Below are 18,058 nucleotides of genomic sequence, written 5' to 3' on the forward strand. Positions count from 1 at the left end.
GTAGATTTCCTAGCCTTTAACAGCGTGGGAATCACCGAGTCCGACAACCCCCTACTCTTCAGCACCTGGCTTTCAACAGCCTAGCCGTTAAATCCAGCGACTGTAAAGCAGGATGGAAGATCAGCCCTTCGGCCAACAGGTCTTCTCTGAGAGGGAGTCGGCAAGGTACATCGGCTACTAGGATCAGCATACCAACACCGCAAAGTCAGTCTAGGGCCACAAGGATGAGCGAAATTTCTTCTGCCTTGATCCTCCATAGAAGTCACGGCAGAAGTTTGAGAGGGGGAAAAGCATATTATCAGATGGTACTGGCCCAAGGTGCCACCAGTGCATCCATGGGGTTGGCTAGAGGATCTTGAGACCTTGCCATGAATCTCTGCACCTTCTTGTTGAGACGAGAGGCCAACACGTCCACCTCGGAGTTTCCCACCGGAGACACAACTGGTGAAACACCTCTGGATGAAGAGGCTACTCCCCATGGTCTAAGGCCTGTTGACTGACGTAATCTGCCTGCCAATTTTCCACCCCCCGAGGATGCATGGCAAAGAGCTGGAATGAAATGTTCCGCCCACCTTAGAATGCAGGCTACTTCTTGAGTCACAAGGACACTTTTTGTGCCCCCTTGGTGATTGACATATGACACGGCCGTGGCATTGTCTGACTGAATCCATACCGGACACCCCTGAAGACGAACTGTCCAATAGACCAGACAAAGTCTAGACCCCTCCCCCCCAGCACAATCCGTGCCCAAAACACCTCCCCACCCGGATAGGCTGGCATCCGTGGTGACCACCGTCCAGTACAGGGGAAGGATGGAAAGACTTTCCATGTCGAAGAGCGAAGCCACCAGATCAGAGACCCTTAAGTACCCTCTCATTGGCTGGACTGGGGAGATCATAAGGATCTAGAATATCCAGTCTGTCACCCAGTCAAGAAGTTGATTGTAGTTCTCACAGGAACAGAAAATAAGAGGAAAATAAAAAAGTTTAAAAAGGAAAAAAATGCTAGGACCAGAGATCCCAGCAAGAAACTACTCCTGACTAGGCAGAAAAAAAACGGAATGCCTATAGTCAAGATGATTCTTAAGCTGTGTCCGTCAATGAAGGAAAGGAAAAAATATATAACTATATATATATATATATATATATATATATATATATATACTGTATATATATATATATATATATATAAATAAATAAAACACACACATCTGTTTGGTCAAAATCTACATTTATCAGATCATAAAAATCATTATTTCAACTATTTTAAGAGTAGTTATCCAAAGAGGAAAAAAAAGGGGGAAAAGAAAAAAAAACACACACACACAGCCAAGATTTACTTTTACCATATCCAAAAGAAAAAAAAAAAAAAAAAAAACATTAAACTACAGCAATGATTAAAGTAAATGTATGTATGTATGTATGTATGTATGACCTCAAGCCCTCATTCACACCAGTGGGATTTATAAAGCGAATTAACAGTTCCAAATCGCATGACAAGTCGGACCTCGTTGCTGGCAATGGAACTGTATAAATAGCCGCAACTCATGTCATGGCAACTTTGAAAAAAGTTCCTACAGTCTCAGTGTACATGGACAGATAAGATAACAGAGGGGAGTTCAGGGGCTGCTGAAAAAACAGCCAACTGCTCCTTAACTTCCGTTTACCAGCAGCAGTGTTCATAAGGCCTAAGACTAAACCATGCTTTTTTAGTAGGAAACAGTATTCATCCTCCAAGTAAAACGAATACAGGAATACTGCCAAAACTGACACACTCACCTGTGGACTCTGCATTTCATAATCTGTGTGGGCAACTGCACTATTATAGTATCTGTTGCTGTACCGGTAATTGCGATTATCATTAGAAGAGCCGCTGGATCCTCCTGCAAGCAAAGCAGAATATGCATTGGTCAAAGTGTTACATAAAAGACAAAACATCATATGCCTCTTTAATTAGGAAAATGGAATTAAAGCCATCACAGAACATGTAATCAATCACTCCGCAATTGCAAAAAAGACTGGATTAAAAAAAAAAAAAAACTCCTAGACCAGCAGTTCCAAATTTGGAATACAGGAACAAAACTATGGAGGTATAGAATCGGATTCTTGGGAAACAAAGTAGAGAAATTTACTTAATGGGGCAGATTTACTAAAACTGTTGCACACAGAATGCGTGGTGTATCTGTACATCGTAACCAATGAGCTTCTGAAGTCATCTTGCTCAACTAGGCTTTGACAATAAAAGCTAGAAGCTGATTGGTTACTATGCACAGATACACCAGACTCTGGCTGCACCAATTGCATTAAATCTCCCCCAATATGTCAGTTGACCCTGAGTATCAATATCAGGAACTATACCTGGATACCATGTTTAGACTAAACAAAGACAGCAGCAAAAACTCAGTTAGGCCTCTTTCACACGGGCGTTCCGTATGTCCGTATATCACCCCATCCGTTTGCGGGTGATATACGGACATAATGAATGTCAATGGGATTGCGGATGTCAGCGGATGACCATCAGCTGACATCCGATTTGCGTCCTTTCAGTTCTGTTCCATTTTTTGGAACGGAACCCTATTTTTCTTCTGTTTAAAAAACGGAAATGACGCAAAATCGGATGTCAGCGGTGTCATCCGCTGACATCCGCAATCCCATACATTATGTCCGTATATCATCCGCAAACGGATGGGATGATATGTGGACATACGGACCGGATGACAAGTGTCATCCGTGTCCATAAAAAAAAAGTGCCGGAGCGGTTCGAAATACGGTCCGCTCCGTGTGAAAGAGGCCTTCTTGCTAGCTAGTGTATTTATGATTAGCCTTTAAAAAAAAAAAAGGTATATACAAATAAAAATAAAAACCATATACAATTTTCTCTCAGTTGTTTGGTTCTTAGCTATCCGTATGTAATGTAAAACCAACCATGGAACCGCACAAAATGAAGAATCAGCAGAGCTGCTACACAGTACAGTAATCTCCCGCTCCATCGCGGTTCAGTTTTTGCGGTCCCGGTAATTCGCGTTTTTTTTTGTAATGTTATTTTACTATATAAATCATTAAAAATGAAATATTTTTGTGTTTTCCATAGCTCTTGTCTCTTAGTATATTTTATGTGTTTAAATGAGTTTCTATTGTTTTAAAAGTGTGTTTAAAGACCTTAAAATGCTTTTACACGTACAGTGACAGTAAAAAAACACGCCTACAATGCATTTTAATAGGGTTTTTCTATTTTGCGGAATTTCACTTTTCGCGGCTGGGTCCGGAACGTAACCCCCGCAATGGAGGGGGGTTTACTGTATATAGTAAGGCTGGCCATACATTATACAATTTTCTTATTTAATTTCCTTTAGATTTACCTTCAACTATGTAGTGAAGAGGGCCTGCCTGATTGCATATGAATTGAACGTGTTTAGGTTTGACCTCATTATACAGTTTTGGCAAATCTAAAGGAAAACTATAGAAAATAATTTAAGAAAAGGAGCAAGTACAGAGGGACTAAAAATTAGAACCTATCGCTTACTCACTCAGCGCTTATGCAAAACAACTGGTGAAAATTAGTGTTGTGTACCACCAACCGCAGCACCTCACTACTATATATACTGCAGCTACAATATCCAAAATATCTATTAAAAACAAGTGTATAAATTTATTCACTTGTTTTTTATAGAAAAAAATTGTATAATGTATGGGCCAGCCTAAGGCTTCTAAAAGCAGACCTTCAATTAGAAAGCCCAGATTTAAAAAAAAAAAAAAAAAAAAAAAACACCTAGCTAAGCCTCCCGGTAGGCAGACTTCACCCCCGTTCACATCGGAGCGACTTGACAGGTCAAATCACATGAAAAATCGCATCCTATTGCTGGCAATAGCACTGTTCAAATTGACGCAATGCTGACTTTGCGGTGTAGCATTGATTTGAAAAAGTAGTATATGCACTACCTTTGGCGATTTCGTTTGCGACTTGCATAGTCATCTGCGCATGAAGCCCCAGATTTCTTCAGTCGCACTGAAATGCGGCTTTGAAATTGTGCGATTTCAGTTGAAGTCGCCTGATTTCAAAGCGGCAGTCAATGTGAATGTAGGCTAAAGATCCAGCATAAGGCTCCATTCACACCAATGCGTTTTTTCATGCTTTTTTCAGAAATGCAGGACATTTTTAAAGGTGTTCCTATGGAACAAATTAACATCAATGCATATTTTTGCCTCTGCGTTTTTGGAAAGGGTCAGGGACTTTAAATGCTAAACAGTGCTTTTACTGGTTTAATAGACAAGCTGCAGGAAAGCATGTAGTGCGTTCTTAAATCTGCCCAGCAACAAACTCCTCCCCCCTAAAAAAAAAAAAGCATAAAAAATGCAAAACTCAGTAAAAATCGCAGGAAAAAACGTGGCAAGCACAACAGAAATGCTCAACAACAACATGCATAGACGTGAATCAAGCTTAAAGGTTCCCTTTGGGGCCCATATGCTTCCTTCACTTTTACAAGCCAAAAACAGCTACATCTTGAAAATATCCCACTGATAAAGGTGAAAGCTAAATGATTTTTAGTGCATATTACAGTCCAGAATACAGAGTTGAGTGGCTGCCAATTCAGATCCAAGCCCTAAGAGTGCCGAGAACCGAAAGCTCTGGGTATACAGGTGAACTCCCCCCCCCCAAACATCAAATCATGCGTGATGCAGGGATCTTCCCTGCTGCGCTACTGTATTTCAACAAGGGGGGGGGGGGCGCCCTTCTGAATACACAGATCAGCCCTTGCATGAGCTGATCAAATGCGGATTTTCCAGCACGACCGTTTGACAGAGGCCAGTCTTTAACCCACCCAAAAAAAAAGTCGCCAGTTCCTGCAGAACCAGCTAATTTTCAGTCCCTCAGGGGTGTCCAAACTATGGCCCTCCAGCTGCTCAGGAACTACAATTTCCATCATGCCTAGTTATGTCAGAATGTCAGAGATATACAATGCCTCATGGGAATTGTAGTTCCTGAACAGCTGGAGAGCCATAGTTTGCACACCTCTGCACAGGGTAACCGAGTCTATAAGGACAATGGGATATGCAATAACAGATGTTGTACTGAAAGGTTTATTTCAGAATAGAGATGCACCGATCCGACTTTTTTGGTCCCGATCCCGATCTTTTGCTTTGTGAAATCGCCGATCCAGAGTCCGATCCAGAAGTACTGTTTTGTGAGCTTATAACAAAATAATACTTCCGGATCGGTATCCTTATATACCCTATAACAATTGTGCATTTAAGAGGTTAAACTTCCCTCCTCCAGATGGAACGAAAAGATACATTGTATTTACTTAAGGGCTCTTTCACACGGTCCGCCTCCGTAGGCGGATCCGTGCTGCTCAGAGGGGATCAATCCGCGATCCCCGCTGAGCCGGTGGATGACAGCTCCGTCTCCGCTTGCAGTGCAGAGAGGGAGGTGTCACAGCCCCCTGCTGCTCTCTATGGGGAATCGGATGAGAGCAGACCGCCTGTCCGCTCTCATCCGATCCCAAGGACGGATGGAAAATAGGGTTTCCATCCGTCTGGATTTCACGGACAGGATCGGATGCGCATGGCAGCGGGTGTCAGCAGACATGTCACCGCTGACATTCGCTGCTCTATAGGGCTAAATGGGGCATCCGATCAGATCCGCCTAAAAAACTGACAGGCGGATCTGATCGGACCACCCGTGTGAAAGAGCCCTAACTGGGAGACTGACAGGCATTTGCAGGAGGCTCTTTTTTTTTTCTTCTTCTTTGACAGCTCTCTGCTCCCTCACAGCTATGCAACGAGCAAAACCAGACCCGTGGATCTGTTAATTTTACCGATCCCCCGATCCAGCTATTATGGCCATATCGGCGCCGATATCCGATCAGAATATCGGATCGGTGCATCCCTATTTCAGAATATACACAATATACTCGACGCTGGAATCTCTCAACACAGCTGTGTAAAGTGGACTAGCCCATGGCAACCAGAAATCACATTACTGCTGCCAGCTCAGCCAAGAAATGTCTGCTTTATACAGATAACTGTACTTAAAGAGGAGCTCCAGTCTCCTGTGTGAAAGTTAAGTCAGCAGCTACAAAAACTATAGCTGACCTAAAAGCTGCTCACCTGTCCCAGGATTCAGCGCTGTGCTCACCCCAGCCGTTTTCATCTTCAGTCCTCTGACCCCAGGATCATATCTATGCTCACCCCAGCCGTTTTCATCCTCAGTCCTCTGACCCCAGGATCAGATCTGTGCTCACCCCAGCCGTTTTCATCTTCAGTCCTCTGACCCCAGGATCATATCTGTGGTCACCCAGTTGTGACAGCTTGCGGCTTCACAGCTGGGTGCCTACTGCGCTGCACATTGTAAATGATTATTATACAGGATTTATATAGCGCCAACAGTTTGCGCAGCGCTTTACAATGTGGAAAATGCCCCCCAGTCTTCTGGGACCTGTGACATTTCCCAGAAGGGGAGGAAGAGGGAAAGAAGAACTACTGCTCTGATCGACCAGGACAAAATCAGGTACCTGCTCCCCCCTCCCTTACAAATATGACATTTTATTACCAGGAGTGGGGGAGACCTTAAAGCAGAACTTTCCGTTTTTAACCACTTTAGCCCCGCTCACTGTGCCTCTACTACGGCACAGTGGCTCGTTCCCGTCCAGCGACGTAGACCTATGTCACTGGACTCCTCCCCTTGTGGGCGGCACTCGTGCGCCACCAGAGGCTCGCTCCCGCTGTATTCAGACACAGCGGGAGTCGGGCCAGGGGAGGAACAGCGGCGATCTTCCCCGATCGTCGGGGAATCGAGTGTGGAGATCCGCCCGCTTGTGTAAACAAAGCGGGCGGATCTCCTAAGTGACAAACAGTGACAGATTGCAGGGTTCAGCGTAGCTGAACCTGCGATCTGTCCCTGTGTCACTCAGTCACCTCCCCCCACACACGTTAGTAAGCACCAGGCATACATTAACCCCTCCCTCTCCAATAAAATTAACCCCTTCCCTGCCAGTGTCATTTTTGCCGTAACAGTGCATATTTATAGCACTGATTACTGTAGTAATGTCACTGGTAACCCCAAAAGTGTCAAAATGTCAGTCAAGGCTCCAATCTGTCCGCTGCAATGTCGCAGTCCCGCAAAAAAAAAATCTCAGATCGCCGCCATTACTCGTTATAAGAAAAAAAAAATGACAGAAATCTTTCCCTTTGTTAGTAAACGCAATAACTTTTGCGCAAACCAATCAAAATACGCTTATTGCGATTTTTTTTTTACCAAACATAGGTAGCAGAAAACAAATTGGCCAAAAATTTTAAAAAAAATTTGATTTTTACATTTTTTGGGGGGGGAATTTCATATAAAAAATGTGAAAAATAGTTATTTTTTCAAAATGTACGCTTTTTTTTTGTTTATAGCGCAAAACGTAAAAATCGCACAGGTGATCAAATACTACCAAAAGAAAGCTCTGTTTGTGGGAAAAAAAAGGACGTAAATTTCGTTTGGGTGCGGCATCACACAACCGCGCAATTGTCAATTAAAGCCGCACAGTGCCGAATCGCAAAAAGTGGCCTGGACGTAAGACAGCAAAATCCTCCGGTGGTAAAGTGGTTAATACAGCTCCGCTTTAAGCACACATCTTCAACTCTTATAACCCCCATGAATAGTCTGTAGAATTTGTTTGAGCCACTCACTGATTTTTACTCCATCAATCTGTTTAGACACAAGAGCCACAAAGGAGGGAGGTAGGATTGAATGACGGATGGCCTCCCACGCATGATTGGGGATTACACACAAAGTAAACATACAATAAAGATGCTTTCTAGCAAAACAGGAAATAAGAAGGAAGTAACCATTGACACATTGTATTGTGTTAATGCAGGAAGCAGAAAAAAACATGTGCAGGGATTTCGGAAATTGCTTTTCCGATCCCAGTGAACCTGTGCCTTGCCTGCGTATGGAAAAAGCTAAAGACGCAGCCTTCCAAGCTTGTTTAGTTTCCCCACCAATTTGCTTGGCTTTCAGGAGTAAGAAGAAACCCTCTCCAGGTCACTACATTCACCTTTACTGCTTAAAAGGAGTTGTAAACCCAGGAAGGTTTTTTTTATCTTAATGCATTCTGCCAGTATCATTTATACAGTGACAGTGCATTCTTTTTTTTTAGCACTGATCACTGTATTGGTGTCACTGGGCCCCAAAAATTGTCACTTAGATTTATCCGTCGTTAAAAATCACTGATCGCCGCCATTACTAGTAAAAAGTATAAAAAAAGTGTCTACAAAACTATGGGATATATTTAGTGACTACGTTTTGTGCAAACCAATATGTTTATCGGGATTTTTTTTTTTTTTACCAAAAATATGTAGCGGAACACATATAGGCCTAAATTTATTTGGAAATTAGATTTTTTTTACATTTTTTTATTGGATATGTTTTATAGCCAAAAGTAAAAAAAATATTTTTCTTCTTCAAAATTGTCGATCTTTGTTTAAAGCTCTAAAAATAAAAAAATGCAGAGGTGATCAAATACCACCAAAAGAAAGCTCGATTTGTGGGAAAAAAGGACATTAATTTTATTTGGGTACAGTGTTGCACAACTGCGCAATTGTCAATTAAAGAAACGCAGTGCCGTTTTGCAAAAGACTGGCCTGGTCAGGAGGGGGGGGTAAAAGCTCCTGGAGTTGAAGTGGTTAAACAGCGCTAAGGACTATCTTGGACCTTGTGACGCTGGGTTCCTGAGCAGACAATTACCAAGAAGCGTTACGGTCATATATGAGGAAGGGGATTCACATGCTCTACCATACCAGAAACATATGGTCATTAAATCTCTTAGCAGCTAATGAGGCAGTGGGGGAGAAAAGGAATGGTATAAGATATTAGGGAAGGCAATAGGTCCAAGTTACAGTATATCCAAGTATTTTTCAGGTAGAATGCTAAAAAAATTACCGGCCTCATAAAATCTTTGAGCCACTTCCCCCGGGTTGACAGGGACTTGTAGTGGGGATAACCGGATGATGCCTGCAGCTACAGGTATTATTCAGATATCTTTTCTCCAGCAAGCAATTCCCTGCATCGTAAAAGCCATATAAGTGGCTGTTGAGCCGCTTGATTGCTTTTACAGGTGGTGGGAGAGGACGTAAAGTTGAAAAGTGACACTGTCCTTTTAAAGCTGAATGCCAGGTTATTCTTTGAATTGTATATTTACATAGGTCCAGTTTGGACCAAAGTAAAATATGCACTCTCATACCTGAGGGACCCCCATGAAGCTGACAATCACTGAGGTCCTTTGCAGAGCGGTTGCCCTACTTCATACTGACCATAGGGGAGGCTCGCTCGGCACTGCCATCATTCCCAGAAAGCCTTATATTTTTTTCAATCAGTACAAGGCATGCTCTGATTTGACAAAGTGGAGAGGCAACAAAGATCTCCATGATGTCCAATAAGTGAACACCCTAAATAACTTTAAAAGACTTTTTTTTTTTTTGATTGTAAGCTCTCATGAGCAAGTCCCTACTCTCTCCCTTTATTTTGTAAAGCGCTGCACAAACTGGGTGCAATGATATGCAAGTTACCGGGTGCTCCAGTTTTCTTCCCACACTCCAAAAACATGCTGGTAGGTCAATTGGCTCCTGTCTAAACTGGTCCCATTATGTACATATGAGAGAGTAAAGGGCCTTGGATTGTAAGCACACAATCGGCAATAAAGGTCTGTAAACCACTATTAGGTACTACACCATTTAGCAGGCTAGGAGGTTCTTACATTGGAAATCTCTGTTCACCAGGGGTTGGCACAGCCATACTTTAACCACTTCCCGCAAGCCGACGTACCTGTACGTAGGCTTGAAGCGGATGTACCGGGGTGATGCCTACCTGATACCGTTTTTTTTTTTTTTTTAGAGCCGGGGTCGGCTTTCTAATAACCAATGCGGCTCAGTAGCCACTCAGCAGCCACTTGGCCGTTATCAAAGGGATAAGAATGCTGGTATTCTGAAGTTGATTCCCTGAAGCTACCAATCCGATTCACTTTCCATCATCTTCTAGGCAGGTTAATATATTAATTCTACCTAGCACCACATTAACACAATAGATTTTGCAGCAGCCACAGAGATTCGCTCCACATATTTTCTTTGTTGCTAGCAACAGAACTGCAGTTGAGAGGTTTAGGTCTCAACAATTACCATCTCTGAGCAATTGCGTTTTGGCAGCATCTGAAGCGGCACAATCAGTAGAACCTCAAAGAAAGTGCTAGTGAGTTGGCACAGCTGTGGTTAGTAGCTGCAGACAGGTTGGGTACAACTCACTCTGCAACCTGCTACCAAAAGATTTGTAACTGCTACAAAGGTGGAAATAGGACACCGTCCTGGGAAATAATGGGATTTTTGACTTATCGTAAAATCCATTTCTCTGATGTTCACTGACGGACACAGCACCTGTTATTCTTGACCAATGGGTTATACTGCCACCTACAGGAGGACACTAGACAGAAAAAACTTCTGGCTACACCCATGGGCAGTCCCAGGGAGTTTACTCCCTCTCCCTGCTATAGTCACTTTTTTGTTACAAGCAGTGTCAGGAGAATTACAACTCCACAGAGGGGTGGGTGCTGTGTCCGCCAATCAACATCAGAGAAATGGATTTTATGGTCAAAAGTCAAAAATCCCATTTTCTCTTTCGGTCATTGACGGACATAGCTCCGGTCATTCTTGACCATTGGGAAGTCCCAAAGCAGTGTTATATGAGGGGTGGAAAACCGGGGTGGAAAAACTGGTTGGCTAATGTTTTTAGCCTTGGGAAAAAATTCCCAAGGCTAAAAACATTAGCCAAACAGGCAACAGAGGCTCAACCAAAACAACTGGAGCCCACCTGAAAAAACAATACCCCCCTCAAAGAGGATCAGGCCCTCTCAAACAGCAGCTTGTAAAACTTTGCGGCCAAAGGAAGCATCCATAGATTCAGACACATCCACTTTATAAAACTGTAAAAGTCTGCACCCAAGACCAGGTGGCCGCCTTGCAATCCTGCGTCGCTGACGCTTAATGACGGAAGGCCCAGGATGCACTAAGCGCCCTAGTAGAGTGCGCCTTGACAGGGAAAGAAAGAACCTGACCGTTGATGGAATAAGCCTGAACCACTCGCTGTCCGATCCATTTGGAAATGGTCGCAGAGGAAGCAGACAACCCTCTGCAAGGTCCATGAGCACCAATAGAGAGTCTGACTTCCTGAAAAAGACTCCGTAGCTGCCAGGTACACCCTAATTGCCCGGACCACATCCAAGGCATGCAAAGCAATTTCCTTTGGATGTTTAGGCCTGGGACACAGGGAAGGCAACACAATGTCTTCATTCAAATGAAAGTCAGAGACCACCTTAGGAACAGGGGCGAAGCACCACCTTATCCTTATGAATCACCAGATAAGGTGGACAGGATAACACCGCCAATTCCATCACCCTGCGCACAGAAGTGATAGCCACTAAAAAGGCCACCTTCTGGGACAGCATAAGCAGGGGAATCTCCCAAATATATTTTCAAAGGGAGGCTTCTGTAGAGCTGAAAGCCCCAAATTAAGATTTTAAGGCGGCAACAGAGCCCACACTGGAGGAACCAAATGTCGGACACCCTGAAGAAAAGTACGCACCGGGAGTGTTTGGCCAAAGGTCGTTGGAAAAAAGACCACCAAGGCCGATACCTGGCCCTTGATGGTACTCAAGGCCAATTTCTGTATAACCCCCTGTTTAAGGAAGGTTAAGATCCGAGTCACCTAAATGACCGAAATTCACTTCTGCCTTGATCCTGCATAGAAGCTTGAGAGGAGGGAAGGCGTAGATCAGACGATACTGACCCCACGGAGCCACCAGTATATCTGTGGCGTCCGCCAGTGGATCCCTCGGACCAAGCCACAGACCTCTGCACCTTTCTGTTGAGATGAGATGCCAACAAAACCACCTCGGGGGTGCCCCACCCAAGATAGCTGATGAAAAACCTCCAGATGAAGGGACCACTCCCTGTGTTCCAACGCCTGCTGACTGAGGTAATCCGCCTGCCAATTTTCCACCCTGGGAATGTGTACAGTGGAGAGGACTGCAATGAACCGTTCTGCCCACCTTTAAAATACCGGCTACCTCCAGAGCTGCCAGGGCATTTCTTGTTCCCCCCTTGGTAACTGACATAAGCCACGGCCGTGGCATTGTCCAATTAAATGAGCACTGGGCATCCCTGAAGACAATCGTCCACTGATCCAGATGCAGCCTGATCACGCGGAGTTCCAGGACATTGATCAGTAAGTAGGCTGGACTCTTCCAGCGTCCAGAGCCCCTGACCAGAATGCTTGCAGAGGACACCTCCACAGCCGCACAAGGCTGGCATCCGTGGTGATCACTGTCCAATACAAGGGAAAGAAGAATTTTCCCAGTCGAAGCGCCAGAGAGCGACACCACCATATCACTGACTCCTTTGATCCCCTGGGAAAAGGAAATACCCGGATGGCTTGTGAGTACCAAAGAGTACCTGCACGCCTCCGTCCCAGCTTCAGCTGTGTCCTCCATCTTCAGGGTCTCACGCACAGATACAATCAGTGCATCCACCAGCGCCTTTTCATGCGTGGTCGCAGACATGGAGGAATCATCCTCACTTTTAGAGGATTCCAGGAGCATGGTTGCAGACCCAGAAGGTTGACACACATCTGCGGCGGCCGAATCAGATTCAGGATCTGATGTAACAGAAGGGGCAGTGGGCATTTTTTGCTAGTTCGTCACCCGCAAGTCGCCTCCACCCAGGACACAAGGGACTCCAGGACTGCCGTCAATGCATGGATGGTTGGTTGGAGCCCTGCAGCCTCAAAGAGTGGATCAGGTGGGGAAATGTGCTCCAACGATTCCATGAGTCACTAGGGGGACTCCACAAAGTGTAAAACACTGCTAAGGGACAACCCCCATCGCGCTTTTAGCACCACTCGGTCACCAAGCACAAGGCATGGAGCAATCCTTGAGAGGGAGAGGACCCCATCAGACTCACCACCCGCCGACACAGGCACCTGAAACCACCAGGATAATCTGCACTACACGTGCAGTGATCAGGAAGCGAAAAGATTCAGGAGTCGAAACCAGGAGATGAGGGGCTCCCACTGCCGAAATAGCCGCCCACAGGGATCCACTGTCAGGGCCACTGCTATTTACAACAGCAAACCACAAGAAAATGGCCGCCGGACTACACAAACATAGCCACCGTGTATAGGATTACACAGGCTACAACAAAATTGCGGCCCCATGTGGCATACAGGGACCCAGATTTGGGAGACTAGGCCTCAAGGACAGATCCAGGCAGAACGGGGGGCTCTGGCAGGAGCACCCACCAGGTACAAACATTCCCTCTGCACAGTCGATCATCCGGTCGGCCCCCATCGCCAGTTATCACCCTGCCTCCATTCCAGGCCATTGACTAGACCACCAAACAGCCCCAATGTATGTGGAGGTGGGAGGGTAGCAGGCTGAGGGACACGGCAAAAAGGGGGGGGGGGGGGAGATTGCCTGCGGGAAGGAGGGTAACTCAGGGGTCCGACAGTCCCAAGGAGGGGCCCACATCTGCCCCAAAACCCTCCAGGGGCAGAGGGGGGACAGCTATAGACCAGGAACCAGGTAAGCACTGCTCCAGACAGATCCTCCTCTCCATAGAAATGGGGGGCTGTCTGCCAGGAGGAATGCTGCGACTCAGGCCGAGGTCAGGTCATATGGGACCTCACGAGACATTTAACTTGCAGGGCCAGCCCCCGTCCAGTGGGGCTATGTCGCGGCCGACCTAGTGTACGCTGGCCAGGCTGGGGTGACCACTGGATATAGATTATCTAGCCCGTCGCCTAGTCCAGCAGTTGATCTTAGATCCCACAGGAAAAATTCAGGAGGAAAACATTTTCTATCTAAAAAAATTTTGCCAGGACCAAAGATCCCATCATGGAACTAGGTCCTTACTCCTGAGTAGGCAGAATAAAAACGTATATAGCACGGAGAGTGAGTATACCCCCTGGGACTGCCCATGGGTGTAGCCAGAAGCTTTTTCTGCCTAGTGGGGGGGGGGGGGGGGGCAATGTAACCCAATGGTCTAGAATGACTGGAGCTGTGTCAGTCAATGAACAAAAGAGAAATATCTTTAATTTAAAAAGGTATTACAGCACAACTCTGGAGCAGCTGGGCTCTGCCTTTCAGCGGCGTACTAAGAGGCTGAGACAGCTGCCAATCAGGTTTCCTGGTGCATCCGGACATTGTCAGGATTCTTTTAGAGCAGCTCTGTCATGTCAGACAGTGGGATTTTGCCCACTGTCTGCTGATTCTAGGTCATAGAAGTGCAAAAGTAAGTACATTCTTGTGATCCAGAAGAGAAATATGGCCAAAATGTTTTGACCATACTTTTTTCAAAGTTCAATTTAATTCCGAAAAATGAAACGGAGTCAGTGCATTTTAACTTTATACACTAAACAAAATTATAAAACCGCAACACTTTTGTTTTTGCCCCCATTTTTCATGAGCTGAACTCTAAGATCTAGGACTTATTCTGTGTACACAAAAGGCTGATTTCTCTCAAATATTGTCCACAAATCTGTCTAAATCTGTGTTAGTGAGCGCTTCTCCTTTGCGGAGATAATCCATCCACCTCGCAGGTGTGACATATCAAGATGCTGATTAGACAGCATGATTATTGCACAGGTGTGCCTTAGGCTGGCCACAATAAAAGGCCACTCTAAAATGTGCAGTTTTACTGTATTGGGGGGGTCCGAATAACCAGTCAGTATCTGGTGTGCTATTGGAGAGAAATCGGCCTTTTGTGTACACAGAATAAGTCTTGGATCTTAGAGTTCAGCTCATGAAAAATGGAATCAAAACAAAAAAGCGTTGCGTTTACAATTTTGTTCAATGTATTTTGTAGTATTTGCAATTCTCTACCAGTTAATCATTGATCTTGCCAGATTTCCCGTATATGCAGCTAAGAATGCAAGTGTAAATAAGCCTTAACGGATGAAAACAGCGTTAAGCTAATACGACTTTCTAAGGTAGGTTGTGCCTTCAAGGTCACAATCTTGAAGCAGGGAGACGCAATCTAAATATTAAAACATTTCCTAATACCTCTAGGCACCGTTCTCAATACTTTACAAGTCTGAATGTTCAAAAGAAGACCACTGTAAGACTGATTAATGTACTCGGATGTGCAGTCATGAAGCCCCCTTGCCCCCCTACTCACAGAGCTTTGCCCCTTTCACAAAGTGCTACCAGGGGGGGAAAAAACCCCAGCACCTCAATATACAAGCGGAGAATGTGTATACTGGTTCCTGCCCAGAGGTAATCTTTTATTCGTCATCAGTTGTTTATGACAGCTCACCTGAGCTGGACACGGAACTGGTTGTACTGGTTGAGTGACTATGGTCCATTGCAGGGCTTGTAGAGTTACTGTTACTTGTGTTTGTCCCTTCATCCGTTGTTTTCTTGAAGAAATTGTGCTGGAGAGCATAGAAAGGGGTAATTCTAGTTTTGGGGTCATAATCCAACATCCGCAGAATTAAATCTTTAAATTTGAGATAGTCGGATGGAGAATGTCCCTGTTCACCGGCCCGGCGCCCTCCAGGGCCACCAGTCTCCACGCCCAGAACTTCATGAAGTCTCCGAGTCCCCGGTACTTTGTAGTCCTAAAAGGAGAGAATACAATACAAAAACGTCAGTGGAAGCTACACACACCAGTCTGTCTGGCACTGTGCTATCTCTGCTAGTAAAGTAACCAGTTACTGCCAAAAAATCTATACATAAACTGGGTGCTCATAAATCCAACTGGACCTTTGATCAACAAATATACCACAGGGTCCATTAACAATGCAATCCAGTTTTAGGAAGGTACACATTTGCAAAATTAACCCCTTTGACAACCGTATGCATACATGTGGCATCACGGAGTTAGGCCTTATGCACGTGTGTGTACAGGCCATGCCATATATGTTTTGCTGGGAGCACTGTGACCATGCTGTCACTGACAGCTGCCAGTCTCACACACTGAAGATCAGGAGCCGGTAGGAAGGGGCTAACGGATGTTGTGATGGGAGTTTCCCCACCCTGGGTGTTAGTTCCCAGCCCTGTCAAATAGAAAGAGTAACACACCCCCACCACAATTACTAAGGCTGTTCTCACACTGCTCCGTTGCAAAAACGTGGTAAAAATGTATAAGTGTTTCCTGTGCATTTGGCACTTGTAAAAAAAAAAAAAGGACGCAACTCACAAAACGCACCAAAAACGCAACCACGGGTGTGCTTGCCACGTTTCTGATGCGTTTTCCATTCATTTAAATGTGGAGGTGCGTTTTTGTGCACCAAAACAGAAGCTTAAAGGACTTTGAAAAACACAACAGACCTGCAGCCGACCAGTGTGAAGAGTTCTATAGGATTTAATGGCCGCGTGTTTTTCTTGGGCTTTTTTTTTTTTATCAGAAGAAAAACTGATCAGTGTGAGAGCAGCCTAAAGATGAATTTGTTTAATGGCAAAACAAAATTAATTTTGGAGCAACAAAAAAAGCAAATATTGTTAGTAATCCCACGCAGAACACCACCATCTGATTTTTCTTGTAATTGCATCGTATAAGCTACAGCTTCACAAAAAAAAAATTCATAAATACCTTTTTGATATCTTTATTTTTCTTTACAGTCCATGAACCTTCAGGAAGTTTGTCAAAGTATTTCCTTGCTTTTGGGGCCTGATCCAACATGTGGGTAGGGGGAGTTCCAAGGACCTCCACTATCTTGTTCATCTGGTCCACCTGTGGTCATAAGTGAACATATTAGAATATTTCTTGCATAAATGGAATCTCAGGTTGAGAGATTTCCTTACACTTCCTGTCTTGGGGACAGTCTGAAAGCGAAGGAGGAATCTCAGGTAGGTCAGGAATACAAGTAAAAACTTGACCCTTCCTCCCACTGAACTGCAGCCATTAGATTGCTGTAGGCATCTGTGGTACTGGAGGGTAGGTAAGGTCAGGGGGCACTTATTGGTCAATGAACAGGAAGGAATCCACTTCCATAATTAAACTCCCATTTTTCACATTCATGTTAAAATCAGGACTGTTTGTTGCTTAAAATAGTAGCATCATGTGTCAACACTACACAGGTCTCCAAGTCTCTGGTAAGAGCAGTCACAGATCACATTGCTTTACAGCCACCAGATTCAAGCACTTTCCAACTGTGTTTAGGTACAAAAGATGTCTGATTGGATTGGCCCAATATATAAATGGAGACCAATTGTGTATTAACACTCGGAAACCACATAACCGGAGGATACAAACAATTTAACACCTACAAGTTTGAGTCAAATCTCCCTTCATCTTCTACCATTTGAGACTACGACTAGAGCACTAGTTCGTACCGCAGTAACTACAAGGACAACACACCATTGTTACAGGACACTCCATTTATTTTACATTATAAATAAAACACCGCAAGATAACTTGCAAAGGTGCAGTTTAGAAGGCTCCCGGAAGGTGCCCCTACTTTGATTATATGAAGGAACTTGCATGGTCAATTGACCCCAAGAGGTATAGGCAGCAGCATAGCTACCGGTTAGGCCACCCTTGGCTGAAGGTCTCCCTGCCATGACCTTGTAGATCGAGTGGAGTATGGGGCTTACAATCCTAGGGTGTGCATTCATGCTAAAGAAAGTAGCCCAATCGATTTGGGAGACCAAGGCCTGTCAAGGACTGCTTTGGTGTAAGTAATTGCAGAGGACAAACTAGAATTTCAGTGGGGAGTTCTGACTGTAAAAAAAAAAAAAAAAAAAAAAAAAACACACAACACAATTCTACCTTCTGCTTTCTAAAATCATTCATCAAAATACAATATTTGCAAGGGTGTGAGAACATCATGGAGGCTGCTAAAATCTCTGAATTAAAACAAAGAAGCCACGCTGCTCTCCTTGAGCTACATACACAGAGGGAAATAGGTTAGCGGAGATAGGCGGCTCAGCTCAGATATAGTAATCAGTAACAGAATGAATGCCCGTATTACTTGGCATGCCACTGTAAACTTTTCATTTTCAAAAATAGTTGAGATAGGCATTGAATAAAAC

At 44.6% G+C, this 18,058-nt stretch overlaps 1 protein-coding gene across 4 annotated transcripts in view; it reads right to left on the bottom strand.

Moving 5' to 3' along the window:
• The window catches only part of LOC309568112 (dual specificity tyrosine-phosphorylation-regulated kinase 1B-like), a 156,646-nt gene that overhangs the window by 2,367 nt on the left and 136,221 nt on the right, over nt 1-18,058 (bottom strand). For all 4 annotated transcript variants that reach the window (XM_082273712.1, XM_082273711.1, XM_082273710.1 and 1 more), the window contains 3 exons: nt 16,617-16,757; nt 15,339-15,642; nt 1,779-1,882 (listed from right to left, as the gene is read on the bottom strand). In XM_082273712.1, the coding sequence (XP_082129838.1) occupies nt 1,779-1,882; nt 15,339-15,642; nt 16,617-16,757 (549 nt within the window). The remainder of the gene's footprint in view (nt 1-1,778; nt 1,883-15,338; nt 15,643-16,616; nt 16,758-18,058) is intronic.

This window comes from Pelophylax lessonae, assembly GCF_965119305.1.
Source record: "Pelophylax lessonae genome assembly, chromosome: 12".
Lineage (NCBI taxonomy): Eukaryota > Metazoa > Chordata > Amphibia > Anura > Ranidae > Pelophylax > Pelophylax lessonae.